Consider the following 15,900-nt stretch of genomic DNA (forward strand, 5'->3'; position numbering starts at 1 on the left):
ATTCCAATAATTTCATAAAATGAAGAGGTTTTACAGGCTTGCGTTCAAACTCACTCGACACTCCGTTTTGTTGACGATCAGCCATGCACTAAGTCTTAACCATGCGATAGCTTTTGTGGGAAACCGGTGAAAACACGTTTATTTAATGAAATTATGGAAATACAAGCATTGTTTCGAGGGAACATAACTTTTTTACATCTTGACCATTTTTTTTATTAAGGCATCAAATAAAAGAGCAGATATTGAACTTTTAGGCATGTGATTTTCTTTTTGAAATTCAGATACCCCCCGCCAAATTAGTTTTTGGTATCCTTTCTTTAAATTGTTTTGCTCACTCATGCGTGAATAAGGAATAATATAGGTAATATCAGATGAAAGAAGAGATTCTAAGCTTTACAATGGTAGGTCATTTGTCTATTGTATTTGTGATTAAGTTTTGATAAATCATCGCTTTAATATCTCGGTTACCTTTTTTCTGGGACGCACTTTATAAAAGTTTATAGGTACACATTATGTGCATCATTTCAGGGGTTATATACTTGGCCAAACGCGCGAAGTGCATTGCCCTGTCCATGGTATTCGACAAAGAAGCATCTCCTGAAATATGGGAGCAAGAGGGAAACCTATAATATTAAAGAAACCGGAGTGAAAAAAAGAAAGGAGTGAGATGAGAAGGAAGGAGCGAGAGGGAAAGAGCTACAGAAATTCATTAAGAGATGGTCCATTGGAAGTGGCACGACAGCGTCTCTTTTTTAACCTGACAAATTATTTTTTAAAAACATCGTTAAATCTTGAGAGTACCTTTAGTTGCACGTGCGACAACAGAAATCGTAAGATGGCCATAAATCTGACGAAAGAATTACTCAAGGCATTCTTACGATAAACGAACGATTTCTATGGCCATCGTGTAAGCTTAAACATCATTTCCTTTCTAGAAGGTTTTAAGTTGTTCCCAAACAGTTGTTCCTAAAAAGGCCGTAAGAATTGGTGCCCCATCTACAAGTCTCTACAAGCCGTAAGAATCTACGCCCCATCTACAAATCTCTCCGAAGTGTAGAATTCCTTCGAACAGGTTCGAACGAACCTTTCCGTCCGTATAGCGTAGGTTTCAGCTGATCTCCTTAAACCATAATGAAAAGGTCTCACGGCACATTCTTTTATTCTGCAAGTACCCTCAGTAACCATTTTCCCGTGATTGTTTGTCAAGAAGTTCAGTTATAACAGATGGTTGGTGAAAACCAAACAGTGCCATTTCTTTAACCACACCTTCATCCATCACCAATTGTCGTAGTAAATCAGGTGGAACACCAGAATAAAACTGGCGTAAGGTTGTGTCGTCAGAACTGTTAGTCTTCTTCTGCCTGTGTGGAAGTTTGACGTGGGAATCGTTGGTGAGTGTACTGATGAGATAACTCGAGTCTTCGTAAAGATGATCAAACATTCCTATGAAGTCATAGTTTACTTGGCATGGTAGACATAATTTATGAATTTCTCGCCAGTGTTCATTTTTAACTGACGACGAGAGGTAGAATCGAATAAAATGATTGAAAGTGAAATTCCTTGAAGATTCGTTGTAGAACTTCGCTTCATGTGGATATGCAACAGAGAGCCAGTTGAGGAGTAGTCTCCGCCATTTATTGCCGTTATCTAGAGTAATCTTATCCCGATACGCTGATAAGATCCTCGTAAATGGGTTCCGAACAAACATGAAAGATTTATACCCAGCTGTGATTTCCCGCGCATTTTCAACATCAAGGTCAGACAAAGATGGGAAGACTGATCTGGCCTTGTCATGCGAGGTCTGTGGATAATGCAGATACCCACTCATATTCAGGAGTAATGCTTTCCAACTTGTGCATCCTACCTTGGGCACAAAGCAGTAGACAACCTTGAGTTTGGGCACGACCATAAGACAACTTAATCCCCTCAGTTGATCAGCTGTGAGGGCGCTATTGTTGCTGGAGTGATACCCTAAGTTATTACAAGCTTTTTGTAGCCATTGCCGCCTTTCGAGTTGTATTTCCGTCATATGTGCTGTGTACCAGTCAACATTTTCTCTATGCTGTAAAAACAAATACAAAGAAAGAGATAAATATTTACTTTACATAATCTCTTATGCTTTTTTTTTTATCTATTACCTTTTTCTTTTATTCATTCATTTAGTCCCGAGTCAGTTTGCTTGTTCGTTCGTTAGTTATATAATTGTCATCTAATTATTCATTTGTTTATCTATTTAGTTATCTATATACCCATGTAGTTTTTTTTATACAATGTTACTTTATCAGTAGTTGAAGACACTGTATCAGGGGCAAGCCTTGCTTAACAAGTGATGTGAAGTCGAAATAAAGACAACATTTCAAACAAAACTACAAAAATCAAACATCATAAACAAAGAATAAATCATAATCTGCCCCGTTTTTAATAAATAGACGGGTTTTTTTTTCATCGACCCTTGAGCTGTAGATGAATATTCTTGAAATATGAAACGGCCCCCGGGGTCATCAGATGCTGGCATGCCCGCACACAATATACGCAATTTCTCCACTCCCTGGGGAGCATTCCAACAAGAGTTCCGACGAGACTCAATTGCATACTGCATAGACTTTCACATCCGGGTACCTATTTAGCACCTGGGTGGAGAGTGGCAAATTATGGATTGACGCCTTGCTAAAGGACGGCACGCCACGGTGGGATTCACACGCACGACCCTCTGATTACAATGCGAGAGTCAGAACCGTTAAACCACGTCACATTTGATCACGTCAGCCGTAAAGCGATTCGAAAACAGCTGTTTTAACATTGTTTTTAATAACTACACATACAGTATGTGGTTGGAATAAAAATGAATAAAACGGCTGTTTTCGACTCGCCGTATGGCCACCGTAGAGCAAATGTGACCGAGGTATTCATTAAATGTGTCCGTGGCTTTTGATATGGGGAAGATATTTGTCAAATTCAATATTGATTTTATAAGAATTAGTCCTTACATAGCGCTCAGTGATTCAAATCCTTTTGTGTCCCTTCCATGTTATTAGACATAAAACGATAGATTGTATATTAGGGCAGTCAACATACAGTGTATACTACATTGAATTCTAAATATAGTCAGTTCTCTGTATTCTCTTAACTAATATGCAATAGTGATTCGCACAACTTTATACCATGAACATATAGGTCCATGTTTATACTTACGGATAATTGCTTCGAAAAGCTACGCATGCGTTCTACAGATTGGACAACTATACAGGGAAATAAAAAGACATAATGTATACACGTAAATAACGTTAGATGTGACTTAGATTTGCACATATACAAAGACATTGACAAGCAAGCGTACCATCCTGATATTTGAAATTAAAAAATACTGAATTTGAGGTGACCAAAGCGACAAAATACCTAATACAACATTTCGCCTTCAAGGTTGAAGTAGTAGAAGTCCGTTTGGAATTCTACATAGAACAGGGTAGACCGAGATGCAAATTCGCAATAATTTCTTACATTGGAATCATTTATCTGGTAATACCTGTCAAAATAGGAACTCAATTAGAAGGGTTTTTTCCTAATACTGAAATTAAAAAGAAACCATAAAACTATAAAATAACATGGAGTGATACCATTAACAATAAATCGATATCTATTTTTTTTTAATAAGTGAATTTTTATTCTCTTTTCACTCCGCTTGGTAGTGCCATGATTATTCAATTTGTAGTAAATAGTAAAGAGAAATATATTTCACACGAATTTTAAGGGTGTAATTCACTCAATGAATAACGAAAGGCAGTCTTAATCTAATCGTTAAATTTCATTCACTCCCTAAAACGAATTAATTATAAACTCGATCTAGTTTTATAGAGTTAAGATATAAAACTTACGTTTTGAATGAATTTCAGAATTACTTGCGAAGAAGCAAAATGCGATACAGAGTGTGACGAGGATCAAGATCTTCAGCTTCATTATTGCGACTATACCTTCAATATAAATAGAGTAACTAGCCCAAAATAACGGCAGTCAAATATAGCTTTCCTAATTTAGATGAGAACACACTCGCCATGAATTCATAGATCGTGTTCTCCACTTGGTTCTCGTATTGATTCTCAAAATATTTGCATAAACATCTATTGCACAATTTCCCATGCTGAAATACGACCATATGGGTAAACATTTACAAATTATCTCGTTTTATTTTAATTCATTACACTGCAATATCGTCTATATACTGTAGGCTTGTCCTCGGAAGTGATGAATTAGATTTCAAGGTAATACTGGCATGACTGGGGCGGTTTTTGTTTTGAAATCATACCTTATGTTTGTACTGACTTAGTTCAATTTATTCAAAATCAGTTTCAGATAAGAAACAACTTATCTGTATAGTTGTACACGTACGTGCGCGGCAAAAAATTCTTATATACATGGCGAGCCATCGCCCCCTCCCGCCCCAAACGAAAAAAAATACTTAAATAAAAGAGAAAAATCAAACAAACCTTGCTGAAAAATTCATCAAAACCTGATGTAAAATAAAAAAAAGTTATGACATTTGAAATTTCACAAACAGTTGTGCACACCTTTGTTGGTATTCAATTAAGAGGACACTCATTATAACGTTTAAATCTTAATGCATGAAATATTGAATATTTCTATTTCATCTTCATTGTGATGTGTGACGACTTTATATTTTTGGCAGTACGCAAAAACGCCATAGACAGTCACATTCACACATATACTAAAAAATAATCACTTCTTGCAATTTATAGAATTAAACATTTATCCTCAATGCAAAAACTATTGCTACAGCAGAATGACGGAATAAACAGAAACACTATAATGATGTCGATTTTATACCATCAAATGTTTTCCTGACTTGAACTCCGCAAATAGTCAACCAAACCCCAAGTTTTATTGAAGAAGTTCCTGGATAGCCTTCGGGATATCATAACCGAAAAGTTTAGAATCGATCGTTAATCCTCCATAAACAGATATCCTTCGCAAAAGATCTCGAGGGATACTCGAATAGAAGTCTCTCAGACTGCCATAGCTTGAGCTATCAGTCACCCCTTTGGACTTTGAGAGACTCAGCGAAGAGTTCACCTGAAACAGGGTCTCGAGGATATACTTAGAATCTTCACGCATTGTCTCTAACTTCCCGATGAAGTCGTAATTAACGAGACACGGAAAGCAGAGTCGGTAGTACTCCTTCCAATGAGGATTGTTGTCGATCGGTGACAGGTAGAACATGATGAACTCCTCGAAAGTGAAGTTTCGCTTTCCAAGGAAGACATCAGCAGCAACTTGAGGATCGTTGGAGATAATCCATTCCAGCATTTCATCTCTCCACTTCGAATGTTCATCTTGGAGAATCTTATCCCGATAGGCAGATAGCAAACGACTGTACGGGTTCCGAACGAACATGAACGACTTGTAAGTTTTGAGCGTCTCTCGGGCTCGTTCAGGGTCGAGTTTCGATATTGGTTTGTAGGCATGATTCATTAAATCATGAACCGAAAAGGCACCACTGCTCTCCTTCATGTCTTCCAAGATGTCACCATAACCGCTTATATTCAGGATCCTCTGCTTCCAGTTGGTACAACCCGCTTTAGGAATAGCACAATAAAGAAGCTTAAACTTGGGTATGACATAGACGTGGCTTAACATCGAGAGTTGATTTTCGGTAAGGTTTCTTGATTCTACATCGTTTGGGTCTCCGCCGTACAAGACACAAGTATCCATGACAGATTTGTGTCTCTGCTCTTGTGTTTTTAAGATGTCATAAGGCGGCGATGGAGTAGTTGATATCTGTGAAATGAAACACGTATAGCGGTGGTAGGATTACCTGTACATGAGACGATTACTACAATGTAAAAATTAATATAATGTGAATGTTTGTGCCGGGGGGAAATGAGAGTTTTCGTAATCACGACGCGGCCGCCTTCTACAACGCACCAATTCCTTTGAAAATGATAGTCAAATCACTATTATGACAATAGAAAGATGAGAGTTTTGTCGAAAGTTTGTGGACCAGGACAGCAAATAATCCAAAGATATGGACCGGACGAAAAATTGCAAATATGTCGTCCAGAGTAAAGAGAAGACGCTGCTGTCCCGGTCAACCAACTTTCGACAAAACCCTCTCAGCTGTTTATTATGACTTGACTTGCATTTTCAAAGGAATTGGTGCGTTGCAGAGAGCGACTGCGTTGTACTTGCTAAAAATAATCTGTATTGAAAGTATGAGGCAAGAAATCCCTTTTTTGCCTATCAGACTGCATCAAAAACGTCAGAAAAAAAATTAAAGGATTTATCTTCCTGGTATTGCACTCAAAGTATGGCATATTATCCCATAGCATGGAACTCAAAGTTTGTCACTCTAATGCCAAGTATCCGACTGGTTGAGACGCACTGTTACTATGGTAACTGTCGGATAAACCGTCTGACAAGTCTGTTCAGAAAACGCTCTACTGGTCAACCTATCTATCTCTGCAAAGTCATCTTGGTAACGCTATTATAGCTCTTTGCTATTATGGTATGTATCTGTCTGCATATTGATCAACATCACTCTTTAGATGGCTCTAGCTACCGAACTGGCCTACTCAATCAGGCCTGATAAAGACAATGTTCGTCCTGGTCCGTCCAGGTAAAAGTCAAAGTAATCAAGTATTGATAGGTGTCGGTATACCCTGATTGACATTCCTCTCCAGAGGAATCCAGTCTCTGAATGTAGAACGGGCCCTTAATCTGCACCATCCCGAGTTTTCAAATAAGCCAAAACAAGATATCGTCGGGTCGGTGTTTTGGTTTTTTTTAAGCTGTTCTTAACTGGAAACATTTTTTAATCCTACCGCCGACTTAGCAGCTAATAGTAATATGTATGTTCCATCCAGTCCTGCTGAGAGTCGTCAGAACCTTTACGATCCTCTTTGTAGAAACAGAAACACCCACTAGGTTGGTCTTCTATTATGATCGGCGTAAGTCTACTATGGTCAACCCCTTCGGTCAGGTTATTTCAACATATCCCAACATATTCACGAAGTAAAGCGATCATTTTGATAAAGGTACATGTAGAATGATACCTTTCTGAGCCCAAAAGACATTTTTTAATGAGAAATTGTCGAATTGGATCGGAAGCACTGTTATTATGGTCAGATAAAACGTCCGACAGGTCAAAAGATTGGCTTGACCATCATCTCATGAAGCAATTACTCAGTGGTTTTTACTGATTAATTTGTTATGAGCCAATCAGATGCGAGGATTTCAGTAGCTTATAACATTTGTCTCATGAAATGTTCCATTTTACTGGTCGAATCAGAGATGTGGGAATGTTGAATATCTTACCTTACGTTTCTCATTGTGATTCTTTGTCAATGTGACGTCATTTGATGGACGTTCTTTCCGAGGAGATGGGTGGAGTTGTTTCTCATAGAAATCTACATAGATACAAATGAAACTTACGCAATCTCTGCTGCCTCAAACTTTTAAATCAATCGAACAATCAATTGCTCATTGTGAATAGCATCATAGAATCATTAGATACGGGACATCTTATGAGAAAATGATTCAAAATTGTATGGACGTGCTGTGATTGGGGATGGGCCAGGAAAATATTATGTTTTGAGGGGTGAGACGGGACAAGCAGAGTATGACGTAACTCATACTGTAATTGTTTATATAAAATTTTGTTATGCAATGTCCTATCATGCTTAACCATCCCATTGCATAATTTTTCCTTAACTTTAATATGTTTTGTTGAATGATATTTTATTACAGATTTTTCTAATTTAATGTATTCAATTATTTATGCAAAACGTAAGCTACTCTTTTTTATATATATCTATTGTTATTGTTCATTGTTCATTCTGAAAACATATGAACATGTTATCATGTATAAAGGCAATTGTAATGAATATATGAATAATTTTTGTAAACCATCCTTTGCTGTTGTTATTGTTCTACTTCTTGCTATTATTTCGTACGATTAAACTGCATTCTTTGTGACGTCACACTCACCTGGAATTGCCCTACCCTTCTGCTCGAGCCGTGATGAATATGGTACCCGCAAATCAAGATTTCTCAACACAGCAATCATGATGCCGACAACAAAGAGAATGGCTAACGACACTCGTTGGTTCCTCATAGTATCCTTCACTAAGAATCTCATGAAGAAAATAAACCTAGTTAAATAGAAAAGAAGAAAAATTTCTGAACGTGAATATTCAAAACCTGCACTTTATTTATAAGACAATGAGCAACTGTACAGCCGTCCGGCAAACTGCTTTTTAAAGCCATCTTGCATTACCATAAATAACGAACATAACTACTAAATCTATGCATTCATTGGCTCATTTCGATGAGAAAAGATAGGAAGAAAAAAACAACTTACCAATCATTATGACGTACAATTATCTATGAAATATATTCATCTCCATATTCTAGTCATGAAAGTAGTCTTCCATCGTCGTACGTTTAATTTATCGATTGATTTAAAAAAAATCAGTTGATGGCATCTCGAGGGAAAAGATAAACACTGACGAGTAACATCTGTTTTTTATTTCGAGCAGCATTGGTCAAACAGAACGAATCGGCCTACTTGGTATGTGTAGTAAAAATAATGATTCATTATTTTTTATTCAGATGGGCTGGCGGAACGGGTACATCCTCTTGTATTAAGGACTGCCATAAAAAAAATATGTTCATAAGGCCGCTTTTCGTGATTGGAAAAAGTTTCACTCTAATAATCTTTCTTCACAATGGTCGCTTCTCGAAATGCAAAAAACAGGGTCGCTATTCCTAAATGAAAAATAGGGTCAATAAGCATGATAAGATAACTGTATAGATATGACATAAATCATCAAGTTTGATTTCGAAAAAAAACTCCATGACTGCTATTTTTTTTCTCTCTCCCCATTTTTGATAAATGCTTGGAAGCGGTCTTCTCTTGGGTGAGAAATATTGAGATAAGAAAAATAGAGGAAAATAATTATCCTCGCAATATTACATCTTTGACTATAGGATCAGGTACATAGGCCGTTGATGAGCGTATTGGATTTAGTATATTGGCTTTGTGTTAGCCGTGATTATTGTTTTACTCTTCAGAATTACATGTAGTCATGAAAGCTGGAGTATGTCCAAATATATCTGGCGCCATTCTATTTGAACAATGAAAGATCGATTAGACAAATTATTGCACTCTCCAAGCGGAAGATTAAATATTAAGTAAAAGCTGGTCGCAGGTGAGAACGAACCTAATTGTCACTGACGTACAGGGGGGGGGGGACTAAAACACACACATGCAAACCAATCACAAACAAGAAAAATGAAAGAAAGAAAAAAGAAAATGAAAGGAAAGGAATGAAATATGATATAATTCAATGAATATTATGTCAAAACCTTAATTAGAAAATTACATTTTTGTATATTAAATGTATTTTTTTAGAAATTTGTCCCTTACGCTTTGTATAGCCCCCTCATTTTTTTTTACTCATTATGCTACTGCTAATTATGGAAATGCAAGGTTCACAACGAGATAGCAGATTGGGGTACATACGGTAAAATATGTACAGAATGTTGTCGTAAACTACGAAGGGTGTAGGGGCGTCGTGGTCTAGTGATCACCAATCTCAAAGAGAGGGGCGTGGGTTCGAATCTCAGCCACGGCGTGTTTTCCTTCAGCAAGAAATTTATCCACAATGTGCTGCACTCAACCCAGGTGAGGTGAATAGGTACCCGGCCTGATTAACATGATGAATTCCTTGATTAATTCATTAAATACCTTTAGCATCTGGAGCTACAGCCGGTATGCGCCATTGTAAAACTAAATAGGAAACTAGATAAATCGGCGCTTCACAAATACCATATATTATTATCAAGGGAACAAAAATTAGCCCGAGTGTTACAGATATTGTTTGCATTGTATGGCAGATTTTATTTCAACAATCAAAATAAAATTACAGTGATGACATTATGAATACAAGTATTAACATAATCATTAAGGAATAGAACTAAAAATGTTAAACTCTGGATCTGGATATACACACTGCTGGACCAGTTGGTATAGATGCAGCGGATGAGAGAGGGCACGATGATATCTAGTCATATCGGTTACACTACGTAATTCCGAAACACGTAAATTGCCTATAGCTCGATGTTAGTTAATCCGAAAACGTAAAAGGGTTCGTTAATCCGAACATTTGTGGCGTTATTCCGAAGGTTCGTTAATCCGATAAAGAAATAAGGTTTGTTGTTCCGAAGGTTCGTTATTCCGAAAACGAAATAAGGTTCGTTAATCATTTCGTTTTCGGACTAACAAACCTTCGGAATTACGAACCTCATTTCGTTTTCGGACTAACGAACCTTCGGAATTACTAACCTCATTTCGTTTTCGGATTAACGAACCTTCGGAATTGCGAACCTCATTTCGTTTTCGGTCTAAAGAACCTTCGGAATTACGAACCTTCGGAAATACGAACCTTCAGAATAACGAACTTTCGGAATTTCGAATGTATGCGGTCGTATCATAAATGGCTCTTTTGGATATTTGACTTGAATACCTCTAGTGATGTTGCTGTTCACTAACTCTGATGGGTGATGGTTCCAAGCCAAGGGGGTACTCACAAGAAATGATTGTTTTAATCGCTCAGTGTTTGTTGGGTAGGTAATGTAACCTTTATTGTGGTTCACTGCTTGTATAATGTTTTGGACTTGAAAGTTGAAGCTGAAGAAACAAAATTTTAAAGCCGAAAGCTAGCAAAAATTGAACAATGTTTCATGTCATTTGTTGGTTTCTGCAGCATTTTTCATAAACACATTAACACAGAAAATACAACAATAATACAGGTAATAAATTAACTGACAAGCAGAACATTGAACAAAATTGCATTTTCTATCACATACTCATTTTTAGAAGGGTGCAGGGGTTGCCACTATAAGCTAAGCTTGACTGGGTGACAGCCCAAGATGCTAATCGTTATTCGACTAATTTGCCTACTGGACCGAAAGTAAATTTTGCAATGATCTGCTGGATTCTGAAAGATGGCGTGCTTCACAAAAGTATATCGATCGCATTTTGACAAAACAAGTAATATACGAAAACGAATGGGGATATTCCAAAAATTCGCATCAAATCGTGACGTAATGGTTATTGCTTTTTTGCATAAGTAAAGTTAGTTATTTAAAGGGATTTTTGTTTATTCGAGATTAATATAATTCATGGGGACCCTAATGAATTTAATTTGCCCAAGCTGCTCGATGGAGGGCGGTACAGGACACATGCCAGTTAAAATCGGCTTAACAGTGTATCCCAGGGCAAAATTTTTGGAAGAATCAATCATGTCATGTCATGCCCATGGCAACATAAAAGCACGACATTAAATTCATTTTTTTTTTTCAGTTATGTGACTTGATGGGTGGATATCTCCAGGCTTGCGACTCCCTTTGCAACATGCTCAATAGGAGAATTCAATTTCAATGTGTTACCTTCACTTTTTTAAAATACTCATGGCTTCGTTCAAGGACAGCCCCCCCCCCCCCCCCCCCCGATATCAAGACCATGCAAGGTCAAGACTAAGTACTAAACGTCCGAAGCCGGGTACAAGACGCACATCCTCGAGACCGACCTCGAGAGCACATCAATGAGCCCCCTCTTGAAAATAATTATTGCCGATCAATGTCTATTATCACCCTAAGGACCGGAACACCGTTTCATTTGGTCATATTTTGTTGCAATAACTCCGTTACCATGATTGCACCAGAATAGCTGAAATTAATAAATAAAACAAATTTTACCTCATACCCGGCGGGAGTTGTCAAAGTTAGGGAATAATTTGCCTTTCACTATGGACTCCAACATTTGATGATTGTAAGTAACATGATCGACCGTCACGATTTATTTTTTTCTCAGAAGATATTTGAGCAATTTGGTTTTGTCTCGCTCCTTTTCCTCTGTAAATATTTTGCGAAGCATGACTAACTGCTTTGGTAACTGTTTTCGTCTGTATGACATGTCAATCAACAGCGCTCTCTAGCGGCGAAAACCCACGCATGAGTTCCTCGAACTTTATCAGAGACTGTAACATTAGATCCATCCTCATATTTATCATCCGTCTCATTCTTCTTTTTCTTCTTCTTCGGTAGAATGTCCCTCAAGCTATGCAGATTATCATCTCTTTTGGAACATAAAAATGATATGACTACTGAAAATAAGAGATTTCGTCACAATATTTTGCTGATTCGCTCTAGTTCCGGTAATGTGTAACGAGTTCAACAAACATAGGCCTATTAGATGATAGCGAGGACACTTGATTCCTTAAAGTAGCAGTGGAGAATAATTGACCCAATATTTTCCTTTAATAAATCTACCAGCATGACCAGATGCAGGGTTCAAGAAAGGAGGAACAGTCTATCTGGTACTTATCTGTTTTATTTACGAGATTGAATCCGACCAAACCAGACGGAGGAAAATTTTAAGATATCTGACAGACGATAGGAAATTGGCCATATAATGAATCCCCTCTTACTCCCTTTTAGTCCATAATGACAGACGGCTGTCTCGCCGCCCCATCCAACCCTTACCCCTGTCCGAGGAAATAAATTATGAATCTATATATGATTTTAGCAGAGCGTCTAAATATTTCATCTTTCATTATTTTTGCAGATGACACAAATCCATTTTTCTCTCACAGTGATCGGCCTACACTTGTTGAAATGATAAACTTTGAATTAACTAAAATTTTGAATTGGATCACAGCTAACAACTTATCAATTAACCTTTAAAACACTGAATATATTCTATTCAGTAAAGATTCGTTGCCTTTTGACGTGTGTATTGAAATTTTCAGTTGGAAAGTGTCTCGTCAATATTAGATTTTTGAGCATTCATGTAGATAGCAAGCTCACCTGAAAATGCCATATTGAAAAAATATTTGTAAAAAAATATCTCGTATTAAATATAGCCATCTTAAATATGTTAAGAACTTTTATTCCTGTTACTTCTCTGCTTACATTATATTCTTCTCTTAAATATATATCAACTATGGGATCCTTGTCTGGGGCAATACAACCACAATTTACTCAACAAATTATTATTATTACAAAAAAGCCCTTCGTATTGTTTCATTCTCACATCCCCGTTCTCACACTGATCCACTTTTCCTTGATTATAAAATTTAAAACATTCAAGACTTTACCGATTTCAGCTGGGACATTTTATGATTATGTACATATATAAGATCAATATGATTCTTTCTGGATTTCATGATATGTGTTTTCAAGAATAACAGATATCATAGGTATCCTACCAGAGTCACGCGCCGATAACTTTCATCTACCTATGCTAAGAACTCGTTTTGCTCAAAATACTTTTATTTCCACCGACCCAAAATTTTGGAGTTCCCTCCATAAAGATATTCGAAAGGCCCCCTCCATACACTCCTCTAAGAGATAACTAAAAATATTTTGTGTTGCTGTCATACCAAAATGAAAGTAATTAATTAATTTGTATATTTTTAGTATCGTCTAAGCACGCTATAGTCACATTCTCTTTGATCCACGTCTGCACCCTCTCCATGCTCTCCCCCCCTCTCTCCCTCTCTCTTTCTCACCCTTTCTCTCGACATATCAATCTGTGTGTGTGTGTGTCTCCCCCCCCACTCTCTACCTACTTATCTTTGCCCTAGTCTCTTCCTCTCTCGCCCCCTTCAGTACTTTATTCCTTCTCTCTCCCCTCTATTCTTCGTCATGTCTGTTTTCTTTCGTGCTTTCAGTATCGTCCCTTATTTCCGTCATCTCATTATTATTTCTCGTCATTACTCATCATCTTATTTCATTTCCTATTATTTTATTTTTGTATTCATAAAAGTGGTATTTCCAAGCATTTTGACAAAAAAAGTAATACTTAAAGGACAAGTCGACCCAACAAAAACTTGATTTGAATTAAAAGAGAAAAAATAAACAAGCATAGCACTAAAAATTTCATCAAAATCAGATGTAAAATAAGAAAGTTATGACATTTAAAGTTTCGCTTATTTTTTAACAAAACAGTTATATGAACAAGCCAGTTACATCCAAATGAGAGAGTCGATGATGTCACTCACTCACTATTTCTTTTGTTTTTTATTGTTTGAAATATGAAATATTTTGATTTTCTCGTCATTGTTATGTGAAATGAAGTTTCATTCCTCCCTGAACACATGGGGAATTCCGTTATTTTAACATTTTGTGCTTCAGGCAAGGAGGTCCTAATCATCAAATTCTTAAAAATTGAAATATTGTATAATTCAAACAATAAAAAACAAAAGAAACAGTGAGTGAGTGACATCATCGACTCTCTCATTTGGATGTAACTGGCTCGTTCATATAACTATTTTGTTAAAAATAAGCGAAACTCTGAAATGTCATAACTTTCTTATTTTACATCCGATTTTGATGAAATCTTCAGCATTGTGCTTGTCTGATTTTTCTCTATTGATTCAAATCAACATTTTTTTGAGGTGGACTTGACCTTTAAGTAATACTTATTGTATTTTCTATACACATGCGAATGAGTCCCCAATTCATTGTTTGGCATTCATGTTATCTTTCAGGGGATACACACTTTACAAGCAACGTTTTAGTGGATCCCCTCATTTCCATACAAGATTTGGTTAAAACTGTTTTACAAATGTTTTGGAATTTAAAGTTGATTTGTAATAATTGTAATCACAATTGTATTTGCTTATATATATCATGTATGTTCGATTGGTATTCGTTTATCTCCCATGCTCGGGGAGGCATAATTCTTTAAACAGTTTACTGTTGTCATTCTAAACTTTCAAAAATCATTACATTACCAAGATTTCTAGATTACCCTTTAAACCTCAAATAAATATGATTGTTTTGTTGAATAAATGGGTTTTATTGCTTCCTTTCCAAAAACATACACGCCATTTTTGAAGATTTATAAAACAAGGGGGACGACGAAGGACGAGGATAAATACCTCACCCAAAATACTTGCAAGTCGACTTGTTGAACCCAGGTCACCGAACTACATGACCAGTGCTCTTCCTAATGAGCAATAGCGCCATCTGGTGTATGTGTCACTCACACCATGAAAAGCGAATTCAAACCGATCTAAGGTGATATGTTGTATTGTATGTCACATTATCGATCGGTCTGGATGTTTTTCAGTTTGTGTAAAATGCAGCATTATTCAGCTATTAAAACAGATTGATATCTTCCGTTATGATTGTCTGCGGTTCCACAGAAATATTTTAAGTAAGAATGCAAAAATAGTAAATTATATTTTAGACGGTATCAATCAACAATAAGAATACCGTAGCTAATATTGGTTAGCCACTTTCTGTCTAGTTATGAATAACAAACCAGAAGTTTCTCATTAATCTAAAATGGTACCTCTGTCCATCCCAAGAGACTCACGAGAACTTATTCAACAAATTAGACTTTTTAAAGGACAAATTCACCTTTTATTCAATCAGGGCGACGGAAAGGGGGAGGGGTGCCAGGGTACTTGCCCCCTAAAAAAAATCCCCGTAGGAAAAATACCCCTTTTTCAAAATGAAATACCCATTTGAAGTAAAACATAATACATTTTAGGTTAGAAAATCTCAAAAATATTTTTGCTCGCGCTTTGCACTCACATCAATTATTATTTTTTAAGGTACTCATCCTGTCCATGGTTACAAAATGCTTATTAAGTGCAGTTTTGAGGATGGAATATTATACCACTTTGGCTCGCGTTTCGCGCTTGCATCAATTATTGAATATTAAGGTATTTTTGTTCCTTGTCGGGGGCCGGTTTTCAAAGGGAGGGGGCTTAGCCAAAAGTGTGTGGGAGGGCTGACCGTGCAAAAATTCACAATCATGGTAATTTTTACGTTTTTGTACATGGTTTTGGAAAAAAGTGGGGGGGGCTTCAG

General features: G+C 36.8%; 2 protein-coding genes across 2 annotated transcripts; both read right to left on the reverse strand.

The window, feature by feature from the left end:
- Positions 1-1,156: 1,156 nt before the first annotated feature.
- On the reverse strand, positions 1,157-3,954 carry LOC121432138 (carbohydrate sulfotransferase 14-like). The gene is made up of 3 exons (XM_041629994.1): positions 3,897-3,954; positions 3,193-3,239; positions 1,157-2,062 (listed from the first exon to the last, which is right to left on the reverse strand). Exons 1-3 carry the CDS (start codon positions 3,952-3,954, stop codon positions 1,175-1,177), a joined length of 993 nt encoding a protein of 330 aa, XP_041485928.1. The 3' UTR covers positions 1,157-1,174.
- Positions 3,955-4,732: 778 nt separating this feature from the next.
- On the reverse strand, positions 4,733-8,125 carry LOC121432139 (carbohydrate sulfotransferase 11-like). Its single transcript, XM_041629995.1, has 3 exons — positions 7,999-8,125; positions 7,327-7,418; positions 4,733-5,790 (listed from the first exon to the last, which is right to left on the reverse strand). Exons 1-3 carry the CDS (start codon positions 8,123-8,125, stop codon positions 4,894-4,896), a joined length of 1,116 nt encoding a protein of 371 aa, XP_041485929.1. The 3' UTR covers positions 4,733-4,893.
- Positions 8,126-15,900: the final 7,775 nt, after the last annotated feature.

The sequence above is a fragment of the Lytechinus variegatus genome, chromosome 18 (assembly GCF_018143015.1).
Source record: "Lytechinus variegatus isolate NC3 chromosome 18, Lvar_3.0, whole genome shotgun sequence".
NCBI lineage: Eukaryota > Metazoa > Echinodermata > Echinoidea > Temnopleuroida > Toxopneustidae > Lytechinus > Lytechinus variegatus.

Excerpts from the sequence above, each read along its gene's own strand:
- LOC121432139 (XM_041629995.1), bottom strand. The coding sequence starts at position 8,125 with ATGAGGAACCAACGAGTGTCGTTAGCCATTCTCTTTGTTGTCGGCATC. Across the intron at positions 7,419-7,998 it reads GAAGGGTAGGGCAATTCCAG|ATTTCTATGAGAAACAACTC; the intron begins GTGAGTGTGACG and ends GTATCTATGTAG. Across the intron at positions 5,791-7,326 it reads ATCACAATGAGAAACGTAAG|ATATCAACTACTCCATCGCC; the intron begins GTAAGATATTCA and ends TTCATTTCACAG.
- LOC121432138 (XM_041629994.1), bottom strand. The coding sequence starts at position 3,954 with ATGAAGCTGAAGATCTTGATCCTCGTCACACTCTGTATCGCATTTTGC. Across the intron at positions 3,240-3,896 it reads CGCATTTTGCTTCTTCGCAA|TTGTCCAATCTGTAGAACGC; the intron begins GTAATTCTGAAA and ends TTCCCTGTATAG. Across the intron at positions 2,063-3,192 it reads GCTTTTCGAAGCAATTATCC|CATAGAGAAAATGTTGACTG; the intron begins GTAAGTATAAAC and ends TTGTTTTTACAG.